Genomic DNA, 15,984 nt, shown 5'->3' with positions numbered 1-15,984 from the left:
CTTTCAGAGATCCAATAACTTTTCCTTTTGTTGTTGTTTTTGTTGTTGATTATAACTCTTTATTCCATCTAGAATAAAGCAGTTTTCAAGCTTCTTTTTTGTAATTTCTGTAGGCTAATGGTTCTTGATTCATTGTGAGGTTTAAGGATGATAAAAGTTGACAGAAACTTTAGGGACAAAATATATTTTAGCAGTGAAAAAAATGATAAGCTCTTATCTGACAAATGTAAACTTTCTCATCAGAGTTAAACGTTTAGACAACATTTCTGATTAGCCTTCTGTTAGTACAGCAAAAGCATTTGTATTTGCTGGAAATAACATTTATTTATGAAGAAATTATGGCAGAAATCTGTTTAAACAGTGAGAAAATTCTAGACTGTTCAGACAGCCCAGGATTTTGAAAAAGTCTTGTGCTTTGGCAGGAACCCAGGAGAGGATGTGTCTGCATCTGCTGCATGCTAGAAGCCTTCCCAAAGAGTTACTGTAAAGCAGCCAAGAGAACAGTGTATTTCACTACTGTGTGGTTCTGGAAGTAACTGGAAGTTTGCAGACTTGAGGGAGGAGACTTAGGAGTACTTCCAGGAGGTCAGTGTCAGTTTCTGTGGTGACCTATTTTTAGTGATTCAAGTTAAGGAAAAGTGTTTTGTGTGTGTATGTGTGTAATAGGGAGTTTTCCAATGTGGACTTGAACCTGTTGCTTTAGGAGAAGTCACTTGGGAAGAGTCAGAGGTGCCTGTACCAAAGAGGAATAGGGTGACAAGTCAGAATAACCAGTGGGTGTCTGTTATTGGGGCGAATGGTACTGCAGTTGTAATTTATTTTCCTGTAAGGTAATAAAGGAGAAGGACTTAAAGTCCATGTATGTTGTGGAGAAGGAGCAAGAGAAGAGTGCTAACAGGGCCTTTGGGAAAGCAGGGTAAAAAACTTTCTACTGGTTAGCTGATAATCTTCATCTGCCATGAAGAATCCATTCCAGAAAAGACAGCCCTACGGGGGACAAAGCAAAAAAGACAGAAGGGCTTTGCTGCCAGGTTTTAGGAAAAAATGCCACAACTTTGTACTGGGCTAAGGATTTTTTACATAGAACACAGTAGATAAGGGAAAAAGCTCAGCATTGAGCCCTTTGAGAGAAATTGCTAGCTTAAATCGACAGGGTTGGTTGGTATTTTTTTTTTAATTCTGTACAACTTTAAAAAAATATAACAGCTTTATTGAGATATAATTCATATACCACACTATTCACCCATGTTCACGCTTGCGTACTTTTTAGTACTTTCACAGTGTTCTTCAACAGTTGATCACCACTGTATATTTTAGAACGTTTTCATCACCCCAATATCTGCAACTTTTAATTGAACTTATTTTAAAATTTAAGGCCATTGCAGGGAAAAGATGGAACAAGTTAGCAATTTAGAGGATTAATCAGAAAGCTCTGAAACCTTTTTTCCCTTTAAGCATATTCTAACATTTTATTTTATTTTATTTTAAATTTATTTCTGGCTGAGTCGGGTCTTCGTTGCTGCACGCAGCCTTTCTCTAGTTGTGGTGAGCGCGGGCTACTCTTCATTGCAGTGCGTGGGCTTCTCACTGCGGTGGCTTCTCTTGTTGCGGAGCACGGGCTCTAGGCATGTGAGCTTCAGTAGCTGTGGCTCGTGGGCTCTAGAGCACAGGGTCAGTAGTTGTGGTGCATGGGCTTAGTTGCTCTGCGGCATGCGGGATCTTCCCGGACCAGGGCTCAAACCCATGTCCCCTGCATTGGCAGGCGGATTCTTAACCACTGCACCACCAGGGAAGTCCTCCTTTTTAAAAATAATGGCCATATTTCTCTTACAGGTGTGCGATCCTGTAAAAGTAAGCCTCTGAAGATGATCTGGTGTATTTTAGTTGTAGGGTTTCTACTTCCCCAGTCTTTGGCTGATCCAGGCTTTTTTACTTCAATTGGTAAGTCTTAATTATTTTTTGTTGTTTTTGCATTTAAAAATTTACATTTTTTAGTGTTTTTTAGATCAGTAAAAACCAATACATTTGTGTTCCCAGAGACTGAAACATTACTTCAGTCCCTGCCCCTCTAAAAGTCTCTCTCATTTTTAAATTCAATTGTTTTCTTTAAATTATTTTCTCTGATTACAAAAGGAATACATTTTCAGATTAGAAATTTATGAAAATTTAGAAAAGCATACCAAAGAAAATTCTCTGGTAATGAGTCCACCCAGCAAATCATTTAATGTATATACTTAGTCTTTTATGTTTTCCTATACATATACTTCATATGTCTTAAAAGAGAAGTTTTCTGTCATCTTGTTGACCAGTTCTACCCTCACATGATTGTAGAGCTAAATAAAACACAAACAAGTACTATAGTTATGAAACCTCATTTTGGGATGTAAAATGATGAGTTCTGTTTTCCCCTTATGAATAACTAAATATGGATATTTGAATTGCAGTTGAGAAGTATACTTTTTGTTAGTGTGGTCTTTGTTTATTGAATAAAAATTTAGTTCTAAGTAGTTTCAAAACCACAAAAAGGTGAGAGGGGAGGTAGGGAAGAAGAAACATTGATCCTTGGAAAGTAAGGTTTTGAAATTAAAAAATAAATTTTTAGATGACAGACAATTTGTTGATATGGTCCAAGCTTGCAGAATTAAGTAGCTTGAAAATTTGAATTGGAACACATGATTAGAAGAGTTTCCGGCTTTATTTTTATTTATCTGGTTTTTAAAAAAGGAAAAAAAGAAAAAAAAAATGATGCTCTCTCCAACATATCTGATTCATGCCAGGTAAGTCCTCTCAGAATGAAGCATTCTCAATCATTCTTAAATTATTCAAAAATACTTGTTTTGACCAGTATGGGTATTTGATTACTTTCTTCCCTTTTTCTCCTTCTAGGTCAGATGACTGATTTGATCCGTACTGAAAAAGATCTGGTGACTTCCCTGAAAGACTATATTAAGGCAGAAGAGGACAAATTAGAACAAATAAAAAAGTAAGCAAAGTGTTTTACTTATTATGACTCTGATTCCACCTTCATGTTTTCTTGGTAGAGCTAAAACATTCTTTGAGTGAAAGTGAAAGCCCTCTGTCAGTCTTAAAAGGCCAGTTGAAATGGCTAAAGTAGGAGCACAGAAAACAGAAGTTAGGCCCAGGCTAAGACTTCAGTTGAAGAATATGGATTGAGATAAGAATATAAATGGGTATGGGTCATTGACTGACAATTTTTTTCAATGGTTGCTAATATCTTCTATCCTCTTCTAACCTCCCTAATCAAGCCACCTTCTGGAGCAATTTTCCACTGCTATTTATCCTTCAGTCCTATGGTTCCATTCTAGAGATTACAGTGATAAGTATAGTATTATTTAATTGATATAGTTTTTCCTTAAATGCTAATTTATTTATTTAAATTTATTTATTTATTTATGGCTGCGTTGGATCTTTGTTGCTGTGTGCGGGCTTTCTCTTGTTGTGGCGAGTGGGAACTACTGTTTGTTGCGTGCGTGGGCTTTTCATTGCAGTGGCTTCTCTTGTTGCAGAGCACAGGCTCTAGGCGTGCGGGCTTCAGTAGCTGTGGCACGTGGGCTCAGTAGTTGTGGCTTGCGGGCTCTAGAGTGCAGGCTCAGTAGTTTTGGTGCATGGGCTTAGTTGCTCCGCGGCATGTGGAAATCTTCCCAGACCAGGGCTGGAACCCATGTACCCTGCATTGACAGGCGGATTCTTAACCACTGCGCCACCAGGGAAGTCCCCTAATTTATTTTTAATTGACTCAGGTTCATATTTAATTCTGACCTGAGAGTTCCTAGCCTTTGTTTAATGAGTAGCTAAGTATTCAGTATTTTTGTTTTAAAATACAGTTTCTAGATACTGAATATAAAATTTTGCTGTAAGTTTGATTTAAATGAACATGTAACTGAAATTGGATTGGGCTGATTACTTTGTAATAATCAATTATTTGGCTTTAAGGACCTGTAGGGAAATAAATTTTTAGATTCTTACTAGAGGGATCCAATCACAACTTTTACTAAGATAGGTTACGTTTACTGTAACCATTTGGGAGAAACAAAACTAAAACAAAAAGTCTTGTAGTTATATTTTGATTTTGCCAAGTTAGATTTTATCTGTAAGAGAATCTTGCTTTTTAAAAATCCTTTGTAATTTTACTTTTAAAAGGATTTTAAGTATAGTTTAACTCAAAACCCTCTAATCTTTTTTGAGTGCTTTACTAGTCTTCTTCCTCATTGAGTGTGTATATACTTTATGTAGATTCCACTTATGTCTTACATTTTTAGATGGGCAGAGAAGTTAGATCAGCTAACCAGCACAGCAACAAAAGATCCAGAAGGATTTGTTGGACACCCTGTAAATGCATTTAAGTTAATGAAACGTCTGAACACTGAGTGGAGTGAGTTGGAGAATCTCGTCCTTAAGGATATGTCGGATGGTAAGTCAGATGGTAAGACTAATGAGCCAAAAAAAAAGTAAGGCTTTTTTGCTACCACCTGTAGACATGCCAGAAGAAGTGATAAATTCAGTTCCCAGAACATCAGGTGTTCAGCCTTGTAACTGAATTATTGCTGAGATGTATTTGATTTGACTAGAGTTAATTTAGTCTACATCCTGAATTCTTGATTTAAAAAAAAGATGAATAAAAACTGGAAATAAAGAAAGATAGAACTTTATTGTTAAAATGTAATTTCTGCTCTTCATTTAACATGGTCCTTTTTGCTTTGAAATCTAAAAAAGTGAATCAATGATTTGGCATACAGCTTCATTTCTGAGGGTAATTGTTTTCATTTTAGGATTACCTTCAGATTTAAAAAATTTTATGGGTAAGTCTTTATCTTCTAATCAATTTTTAATGTACTGGGAGTGATACTAATAAGGAAAAATGTTAGCTGTGTTTTACATAGTACTTTGAAGCTTAGGATTGTTTTGTTTAACATAGACAATAAATTTAAAAATTGAGGCTGCAAACAGTAATAATGAATGTCTTTCTAATTGAAACAATAAAATTGTAGTTGAAGTATTGAGATCTTTTAGATATTTTAGTAACAGACACAGAAAACTAAGGCTGGAGTTTAATGAAGTAGAGGTATTATGCTTTAGTACATAGTGTTTATTTGTTGAATGATTGAAGGTGGCAAAAAAAAGAGAGACAGAGAACTGAGCCAACTGTGTAGTAAAGCACTCCAAGGGTGCTTTCAAATATTTGTGAGCAGTAAACTAAACTATTACGCATAGGACAGGAAACCTTGAAAAGAAAAATTAAGGCAAGCACTTGTGAATACTTCTTTGAGATGAGAAGGAAATAGTACCTGTGATTATTTGTTGTCATATAACACCATGAGAACATTTTTTTTTTTTTTTTTTTGCGGTACGCGGGCCTCTCACCGCTGTGGCCTCTCCCGTTGCGGAGCACAAGCTCCGGACGCGCAGGCCCAGCGGCCATGGCTTACGGGCCCAGCCGCTCCGCGGCATGTGGGATCTTCCCGGAATGGGGCACAAACTCGTGTCCCCTGCATCAGCAGGCGGACTCTCAACCACTGCACCACCAGGGAAGCCCCATGAGAACATTTTTAAGATCATATATGTATGCATTTGTATACATATATACATATGCACACACATTTGTTTATTATTTTTTTTAAAAAATCTAAAAAAAAAAAATCTCAAGTATGAACTAAGTTTTTTTATAAAGTAAACCTTAAGACTTAGGCGTTTTAATCTGTGGCAGTCATCCCATAATGCTATAGTAGATATACGTTTTTTCTTTTTATTAGAGAGGATTTAAGTTACTTCATAGATTTTGGTTTGGGGCATAAAATCGTTCCAGTCTTCTGTAAAACTTGCTTGTAAAATTGCATGTGGATATTGTGACTAGGAATTGGTCTTAAAACTAATGCTTTAATATGGACTTAGGCCTCTTCCATCTAGTTGTTCATCTGTACATTTCAATTAACATAAAAATGCCTGGCCTTTTGATGATCAAAGTATGCATAGTTGATTGTAAGTAAAGGAGAATGGAGGGAAGTCTCGTACCTAATTTTGATTTGCAAATGATGACACATGTTATTAAAATTTTAAATCACTTTTTGTTGTATTGATTTCTTAAGGAGTATTTAGCATCTCTTCTCCTTAGGAGTTATATAGTTACCAGTGATTAGTTTCTTAGTTTTATTTTTGCTGTATTTTATGTAAAACCTTTTAAAATTAATATTAGGATTTATAGAGTGCAAACCATGATGATGAACACTATATTTAATAATTAAACAGATCTAAATATATTTTAATAAACTAGCTTACCTGATACTCTTACATATATAATAAATGTCTCTTCCTTCTCCTTAAAGAATTCCACCAAACTTTATATATTTACACATTTATGTGATATGTGGCACATGGAAGAAGAAAACATAACTTTAAGAGTGTACATTTTACTTACTGTTATCTGAAAGTATAATTGGTTGCCAGTGAACATCGTTTTCAAATCTTTAAATGTTCACTTTTCAAGCTTAGTGGAGGCTGTGTTGTATAATTAAAAACTCTATTATGTTAGTTGATCTTTACCTATTAATACAAATATAATTTATGCAATGACCTCAGATTACTTAAGCAACATTAAAAATGGTTTGGGAAGATGAACAACTTAGAGGTATGTCAAGTCTCGTTCAGTATATTTAATTTTTTCTTGTTACACATGGTATGGTGGAAAATTATAATAAAATAGATTTTGAAAAATCCTTTTAAGACTATATTGGAAAGTGGAAGTCTGTGAGGTTCTAAAGTCTTTTTTCTTCCAATTTTATTGAGATATAATTGATATACGGTACCGTATAAAGTGTACAGCACAATGATTTCACTTACACACATCATGGAATGATTATCACAGTAAATTTAGTGATCATCCATCACCTCATATAGATACAAAATTTAAAAAATAGAAAAAAATGCTTTTCCTTGTGATGAGAACTCTTAAGATGTACTCTCTTAACAACTTTCATATATAACATACAGCAGTGTTAATTATTTTTATTGTGTTGTACATTACATCCCTAGTACTTACTTATAACTGGAACTTTATACCTTTTGACAGCCTTCCTCCAGTTACCCTGCACACCCACCTCCTGCCTCTGATAACCATATATCTGATATCTTTTTGTATGAGTTTGTTTTTGAAATATAATTGACCTGCAACACTATGTTCCTGTTATACAAAATATTGATCCTGTATTTCTATATATTTCAAAATGATCACCGTGATAAGTCTAGTTCTGATATGTCATCACCATACAAAGATATTACATAGTTATCGACTATATTTCCCACACTGTACATTTCATACCCGTGTCTAGACTCTTTTTTTTCCCCCCCCTATTTTAAGGTTTTATCTCTAACCTAACCATTCAGAGACAGTACTTCCCTAATGATGAAGATCAGGTTGGGGCAGCCAAAGCTCTGTTGCGTCTCCAGGATACCTACAATTTGGATACAGATACCATCTCAAAGGGTGATCTTCCAGGTAAGAATTACTGTAGTCTATAAAAATCCTATCCCTTGGCTTCTCCATTCAGTCCATTAGGGCAATGTTAATATAAAAAGACTTCCGTATTTTAAGATTTTTAACTTCACTTTGTTTCACAGCCTTTGAGGACAAAACAACCCTTTGTCTAGGACTGAATAGTTGTGGATAAGCTGCTAGCTTGTTACTGTGAAAGCTTATAATTATAGAGACTAACTTAAGTAGGCAATTTTAGCATGTAAGAAAAAGAAACAACCAGTTTTCCAAATGTCTGTCTTTAGAATACCCAGTATTTGTGCGTTAAGTTATAAGGAAATTGATAATCAAAGTTTATATATTCAATAATTTAAAACCAAGACATGTTGAGTATGTACTGATTTTTAGTGTTCTACAGTGTGAAGCATCCTGCTTTCTGACCTATTTTCGGCAAAACCCTCTTTTTTTAAGTTACAGCTGATTCCATGATAATTTGCTTAAATTTATTGTGAAAAAAACATAAAACAAAATTTACCATCTTAACCAATTTTAAATGTGCAGTTTATGGTATTAAGTACATTTGCATTATTATGCAACCATCATTACCATCCATCTGCATAGCTCTTTTCATCTTGTGAAACTGAAGCTCTATACTTGTTAAACAATAACTCCCCAGTTCCCACTTACTCAGCCCCTGGCAACCATCATTCTACTTTCTGTCTCTATGACTTTGACTTAAGTACCTCATATAAGTAGAATCATACAGCGTTTGTGTTTTTGTGATGGCTTATTTCACTTAGTATAATGTCCTCAAGGGCTGTAGTATACGTCGGAACTTCCTTCAGTTTTAAGGCTGAATAATAATCCATTGTGTATATACCATATTTTGCTTATCCATTCATCTGTTGATGGACACTTGGGTTCCTTCCACACATCAGCTATTGTGAATAATGCTGCTGTGAACATGGGTGTGCAAATAGCTCTTCAAGACAATGTCTTTTATTCTTTGAGTATATACCCAGAAGTGGAATTGCTGTGTCATATGATAATTCTGTTTTTAATTTTTGAGGAGCCACCATACTCTTTTCCATAGTAGATATACCATTTTACATTCCCACCAACAGTGCATAAGGGTTCCAGTTTCTCCACATCCTTGCCAACACTTGTTATTTTCTTTTTTTTTTTCTGATAGTAGCCACTCTAGTGGGTGGTATCTCATTGCAGTTTTGCATTTCCCCAATTATCAGTGATGTTGAGCATCTTTTCATGTACTTATTAGCAGCCGCCTGTACATCTTCTTTGAAGAAATATCTATTCGAGTCCTTTGTCTTTTTTTTTTTTTTTTTGCGGTACGCGGGCCTCTCACTGCTGTGGCCTCTCCCGTTGCAGAGCACAGGCTCCGGATGCGCAGGCTCAGTGGACATGGCTTACGGGCCCAGCCGCTCTGCAGCATGTGGGATCTTCCCGGACTGGGGCACGAACCCGTGTCCCCTGCATTGGCAGGTGGACTCCCAACCACTGCGCCACCAGGGAAGCCCTGTCTATTTTTTAATTGGGTTATTCATTCTTTATTGTTGAGTTTTAGAGGTTCTCTATATATTCTGGATATTAATTCCTTATGAGATGTATGATTTGCAAATATTTTCTCCTATTCTGTGGGTTGCCTTTTTACTCCATTGATATTGTGCTTTGTATCCAAATTTTTAAATTTTTACGAAGTCCAATTTGTTTAATTTTTCTTTTTTTGCCTGTGCCTTTAGGGTCATATACAAGAAATCATTGCCCAATCCAATGTTATAAAGCTTTTGTCCTATGTTTTCTTCTAAGAGTTTTATTGTTTTAGGTGTTATATTTAGGTCCTTGATTTATTTTGAGTTAATTTTTACATGTGGTATTAGGTAAGGGTTCAACTTCATTCTTTTGCATGTGGATATTCGGTTCTCCCAGCACCATTTGTTGAAAAGACCATCCTTTCCCCATTGAATGGTCTTGCCATGCTTGTCAAAAATCATTTGACCATATATACAAAGGTTTACTTCTGCCTCTCTATTCCATTAGTCTGTAAGTCTGTCTTTATGCTGATAACACACTATTTGATTATTGTAGCTTTGTAGTAAGTTTTGAAATTAGGAGGTGTGAGTCTTCTGGTTTTGTTCTTCTTTTTTAAGATTGTTTTGGTTATTCTGGGTCCCTTGAGATTCCGTATGAATTTTAGGATGGGTTTTTCTGTTTCTGTTTTTAGTATTTTGATAGAGATTGTGTTGAATCTGTAGATTGCTTTGGGTAGTATTAACATTTTAACAATCCATGAATCATGGTCTTCCAATCCATGAACATGGGATGTGTTTTCCATTTATTTATGTTGTCTTTCAGCAGTTTTTTTTGTAGTTTTTCACTGTATGTCTTTCATCTCCTTGGTTAAGTTAATTCCTAAGTATGTTATGCTTAGACTTCTTTTAGTAATTTTCTTTTAGATTGTTCATTATTGGTACATAGAAATGCAACTGATTTTTCTGTGTTGTCTTTGCATCCTGCTACTTGGCTGAATTCATTTATTAGTTCTAACAAGTTTTTTGTGGAATCCTTAGGATTTTCTAACCTAAGATAATTTTATCTGCTGGGTATTCCCTGGTGGTCCAGTGCTTAGGACTCCATGCTTTCACTGCCGAGGGTGCAGGTTCAATCCCTGGTTGGGGAACTCAGATCCCACAAGCAGTGCAGTGTGGCAGAAAAAAGATAATGTTATCTGTGAACAGAGATCATTTTACTTCTTCCTTTCCAGTTTGGGCACCTTTGAGCTTGTTCTTGCCTAGTTGCCCTGGCTAGAACTTCCAAGTACTAAGTTGAATAGAAGTGGCGAAAGTGGGCATCCTTGTTCTTGTTCTTGATCTCAAAGGAAAAGCTTTCAGTCTTTGACCATTGAGTGGGTTTTTCAAATATATCTTTTATTATATTAAGGTAGTTTCCTTCTATTCCTAGTTTGTTGAGTGTTTTTTATCATGAAAGAATACTGAATTTTGTCAATTGTTTTTTCTGCATGAATTGAGATGATCGTATTTTTTTCCTTTATTCCGTTAATGTGGTGCATTACATTGATCGATATTCATATGTTGAAACATCCTTGCATTCCAGGAATAAGTTCTACTTGGTCATGGTGTATAATCATTTTAATATTATATGCTGCTGAATTCTGTTTGCTAGTATTTTGTTGAGGATTTTTACATCAGTGTTCATAAGTGATATTGGTCTGTAGTTTTCTTGTAGTGTCTTTTTCTGGCTTTGGTATAAAGGATAATGCTGGCCTCATAGAATGAGATAGGAAGTATTCTTTCCTCTCCTTTTGAAAAGTTTGAGAAGGATTGGTATTAGTTCTTCTTTAAATGTTTGGTAGAATTCTCTGGTGAAGCCATTAGGTCCAGGGCTTTTCTTTTGTCAGGAGACTTTCAATTACTGATTGTCTCCTTACTAGCTATAGGTCTATTCAGATTTTCTATTTTTTTCTAAGTCTTGGTAGGTTTTGTGTTTTTAGGAATCTGTCCATTTCATCTAGGTTATTCAATTTGTTGGTGTACAGTTTTTCATAGAACTCTCTTATAATCTTTTGTATTTCTGTAGAATCAATAGTAGTATCCCCACTTTTATTTCTGATTTTAGTAATTTGAATCTTTTTTTCTTAGTCCATGTAGCTAAAGGATTGTCAATTTTGTTGACAAAATTCTTTTCAAAGAACCATCTTTTGTTTTCATTAATTTTCTCTATTGTTTTTCTTTTACTTCTCCTTTAATATTTCCTTTCTTCTGCTAGCTTTGGGTTAAGTTTGTCCTTGTTTTTCTAGCTTTTAGGTTGTTGATTTGAGATCTTTCTTGTTTTTTAATATAAGCGTTATAACTGTAAATTTCTCCCTTAGCTCTGCTTTCATTGTGTCCCATAAGTTTTGGTATTTTGTGTTTTCATTTTCATTTGTCTTTAAGTATTTTCGAATTTTCCCTGTGATTTCTTCTTTGATCCATTAGTTGTTAAAGAGTGTGTTGTTTAATTTCTGCAAAATTTGAAGTTTTCCAGTTTTACTTGTGTTACTAATATCTAACTTCACACGATAATTTACTTTTGCCATCTCTCACTTTTTCTGTGAGTGTGTGGCTTACCCCATTACTACCTTCTTGTCATTATCAACTAGAGAAATAAAATATATTACCTCTATCATCATACTGAAATTGATTTTCTCCTTAAGAAAATATAGTGGGATGAGTTACTTGTTAAGGTGTTTTTCTTGCTCATTTTCCTAAATTTGCAGTGAAGTATCAAGTGGAAAAACTAACCATGGTATAATATTAAATAAAATTTCCTTTAAGCTGCAATGTAATTTCATCAAGTTGGACTTCCAAAAAAGTACAAATTTGCAAATTTTATTTTCTGTTTCTACTAATATGGTACATTATAACACTTCTGAAGATCACAACTTTGTTTTGTTTGGTTTTTTAAATTAATTAATTAATTAATTTGGTTGCACCAGGTCTTAGTTCCGGTAAGCAGCTCCTTAGTTGTGGTGTGTTGGCTCCTTAGTTGCAGCTCACAGGCTCCTTAGTTGTGGCTTGCAGGCTCCTTAGTTGTGGCTCGTCAGCTCCTTAGTTGTAGCATGCAAACTCTTAGTTGAAGCATGCATGTGGGATCTAGTTCCCTGACCAGGGATTGAACCTGGGCTCCTGGCATTGGGAGTGTGGAGTCTTATCCACTGCGCCACGAGGGAAGTCCTGCCTTATGTTTTTTAGTTCACCTCTGGTTTAAAACATCAATTTGTTTAATAGATATTAACTATTTAATGTTTATTTAATATCTACTTAACATAATAACCATTATGTTAAGTACTAGGGATGTGATAATGAGTAACAGTGCTTTTGCCCTTAGGATACTTATCTTATGATATGGTATGATGAATGCCTAGATGCAGATAACTTAGGATACTGTGGGAGCACATAGGAGAAAACTTAATTTTGGACTTGAGAAGAGAGAGGCATAAAGTAAGACTTCCTGGAATACAGGATATTTTTTAAAATTGAGATGTAATGGACAAGGAATTAGCTAGGAAATTGGGGGAGGGGGGGAAATAGTGGGCATGAGAAAAATATTCCAAACAGAACATATATATAGGCCAGAGAGGAGAGAGCATTTTATATCAGATATCTAACAAGTAGTTTGTTCAAGGGGTGAGTGCATGAACAGTGGGAGGGAGTTGGTTTTGTGAGAGTAGTGAGAGATGAGGCTAGATAGGTAAGCAGAAGCCATCTCCTGATGAACTTTGTAAGTCATGTGGAGGAGTTTGAAGTGTTCTGAGTGCAATGAGAAGCTATTGAAAAGTTTTAAACAGGGAAGTTATATGATTTTCATTTTAGAAATATCATTCTGGCTGCAGAATGGATTCAGATCTGGGGGTAGGGACAAAGAAATCAGGGAGGAGGCTGTTGTAAAAATTAAGTAAGAGGTGATAGTGGTAGCTTAGGTTATTTCCAGTTTTTTGCAGGACCAAGGTTCAACAGACATCTTTATGTCTTCTTGTGTCTATTACACACATAAAAGAGTTTCTCTTGGATATAAGCTTCTCAAACTTTACTAGATGTGGCCAGATTGTTCTCCAGAGCAGATGTACCAATTAATACTCTCACCCACAATGTATGGGAGTTCCCATTTCTTCATACCCTTGCCAACACTTGGCTTTGTCAGATTTAAAATTATAGCAGTTGAGGTGTGAAGCGATAGGGATGAGGGTAGGGGGAAGGGTGATTTGTTTTTTTTAATTGCCCTCCCCCCAAAATCAGAGAAATGCTTATTTCAGTGGATTTATATTGATGCCATGTAACTCCTTGATTAATTTTGTCTGTTTCTTTCTCCTTTTTGGGCCTACCTTTTGAAATGCTTTCTTGATATTTTAATATAAAATCTGATAAGTTAAATGGATTTTAGCATTAATGATGCCTTTACAGTTCATATAGACTGTTCCTTTAGTTTCAGGTTGCTCCTAACCCTGATTTGTTGAGTAGATTTTTAGCTTCCGGAGATATTACACTTTTGGTGGGGGGGCGGTGAAGTAGAAAAGAATAGCTTTATTGCTTTGCCAGGCAAAGGGGGGTACCACAGCGGGCTAATGCCCTCAAAACTGTGTGTCCCCTACACTTTTCTTTTTAGATAGAAAATGTCTTATATATAAAATTTGATTTACTTCAGGTGGAAGTTGAAGGTTCTTCTTGGTCATTTGCATCACTATCTTGGTTAGCTGATAAGGTTAACTACACCAAGCAGTAGATTCTCTGCACATCTCTGGAGTGCACTCAGCTATGAGTGTACCATAGTGCCTCTGATGCAAGACGTCAACTTCCCAAGTGTATGCATTTTAAACATATTTGTCCCTTACAAAACAAGGTTTTGTCCACTAAATGTTCCTATAAATAATAGTGTAAGAATTTTTAAATTAAATCTCCCAGTTTATGGATGAGCCACAAAAAACGTATTTCTAAGTAAATTTTCCTATACTATTTTATTTCCTATTCCTATTTTCCTATATTATAGTTTATATTGTGATAATAAATTAAAAGAACTCTTTTTGGTGTTAGTTTTAACTGTAAATTTGGGTTACTACATTCGGTTTGACGGGCTAACATCAGTCATCCGTGCCACTTCCTTTGAACCAAAGGAATTTGCAGCTTATTCTTTTTTCTCATCAAATTCTATTTGTGCTTTGCATGAAAGTTTTTTATAGTCTTTTTCTGCCAACATCACTTTCCTTATCTCATTTTCTTTGTCTTCTTGTCCATTTACTTTTTCTTTTCATGTTCTCTATTTTGGAAGCAGCCTTCCCTTTCAAATGCTACATCACTTCATTTTCATTTTCATTTTCTTCTTTAATACAATTCCTAGGCATTTTGCCTTTGATAATTGTGAATAGATCAATAGGTAAGATAACCAGAGATACTTTAACTACCAAGGCAGAATAGCTAAAGATACTCTACTATCCCCATTGTGCTTTCAGATAATGTTGCCAGGATATCAGGTCATGTAAAAAATATTTCTGGTGCTCTCTACGGGTATTAATGGCATACTCTCCTCTTGTGCCTTTTGTATGTCCCTGAGAAAAAACATTCTTAATTACTGCTTTGTAAGCTCATCTTGGAACTGTATTCCAGTTCTCATAACTGAAAAATAATAGGAGAGTCAAAATTCAGTATGTTTCTTTTGTTTCTGAAATTGTGTCATGTTAAACTATTAATAAGTTAGTTTCTTGGTATCCTTTTCTAGATTAGAGTGTGGAGTAGAGAGTTAGTAACTGTCAAAGTATGGATCTTCATCTTCATTTTAGTAGTACACTGATAATCAGTTACTATCCATAAGTGACTAACAGGAGGCAAAAAAAAAAAAATAGTGAATGGAGGTAGTTGTATGATTTGAATATTTAATTGTATTGGTCCATGTGATCCTCCAGTGCATACATCTCCATGCTAGGACTGTGCTTGGTACTAGAATGTAACAGGTCATATCCTCAGACCAGGGCATGCTATGCCCTAGACAGTGAATGTCTGATCACTAGCAAAATGTGCCCATGATTTTATTTCCTCTTTTTTTTTTTTTTTTTTTTGCGGTATGCGGGCCTCTCACTGTTGTGGCCTCTCCCGTTGTGGAGCAGAGGCTCCAGATGCGCAGGCTCAGCGGCCATGGCTCACGGGCCCAGCCGCTCCGCGGCATGTGGGATCTTCCCGGACCAGGGCACAAACCTGTGTCCCCTGCATTGGCAGGTGGACTCTCAACCACTGCGCCACCAGGGAAGCCCTTTATTTCCTCTTAATTTATTTCTCATGAACTCCTTTTCTGCTAGCACTTAAAAAAAAAAAAACGTTGACACCATTGGATAGGTTATAGCTAAGTCTGGTTTTAGCCAATTTACTGCCTTGTTGAAGTATAGTCAATCAGAAGTTATTAAGGAAAACACCATTGTATTCCTTTTTCTACCAGTTTCCTTTGTGATGTTATCAGACATATCAGACATACGTTTCTTTTGGTTAAATACCTAGAAGTGAATTCTCTGGGTTGCATGGTAGGTATATATTTAATTTTGAAGAAACCACCAAATTGTTGTACCATTTTATACTCTGGTCATCAGTGTATGAGAGTTTCAGTTCCTTCACATACTTGCGAACACTTGTGACTAAGTCCTCCAACTATGTTCTTTGTTAAAATTGCTTTGGCTATTCTAAATTCTTTGGATTTCCATATAAATCTTAGGATCAGCTTGTCAGTTTCTACAAAAATGCCTGTAGGAAATTTTATTAGGGTTGTTTTGAATCTTGGGGAGAATTTGGGCAGCACTGTCATTTTAAAAAGATAATTTTCTAATCCATGAACATGCTATCTCTTTGTTTATTTAGGTCAGAAAACTTGGTATAGGAGATAAGATATTTTGACATTAACATTAAACCACTGTGAGTCTCACATTTATTGTTTGAACGTTGGTA

General features: G+C 35.5%; 1 protein-coding gene across 7 annotated transcripts in view; it reads left to right on the top strand.

The window, feature by feature from the left end:
* Positions 1-15,984, top strand: part of P4HA1 (prolyl 4-hydroxylase subunit alpha 1) — a 93,764-nt gene that overhangs the window by 30,884 nt on the left and 46,896 nt on the right. For 3 of the 7 annotated variants that reach the window (XM_082673390.1, XM_082673388.1, XM_082673387.1), the window contains exons 2-6: positions 1,834-1,941; positions 2,887-2,983; positions 4,281-4,432; positions 4,791-4,820; positions 7,373-7,510. In XM_082673390.1, the coding sequence (XP_082529516.1) occupies positions 1,866-1,941; positions 2,887-2,983; positions 4,281-4,432; positions 4,791-4,820; positions 7,373-7,510 (493 nt within the window). In that variant the 5' untranslated portion in view covers positions 1,834-1,865. Of the gene's footprint in view, positions 1-422; positions 586-1,833; positions 1,942-2,724; positions 2,778-2,886; positions 2,984-4,280; positions 4,433-4,790; positions 4,821-7,372; positions 7,511-15,984 lie in introns of those variants that run through there. The other 4 variants (XM_082673392.1, XM_082673391.1, XM_082673389.1 and 1 more) reach the window with 3 other exon arrangements.

The sequence above is a fragment of the Grampus griseus genome (assembly GCF_964374135.1).
Source record: "Grampus griseus genome assembly, chromosome: 16".
Lineage (NCBI taxonomy): Eukaryota > Metazoa > Chordata > Mammalia > Artiodactyla > Delphinidae > Grampus > Grampus griseus.
This window is presented reverse-complemented; position numbering and strand designations above follow the sequence as displayed.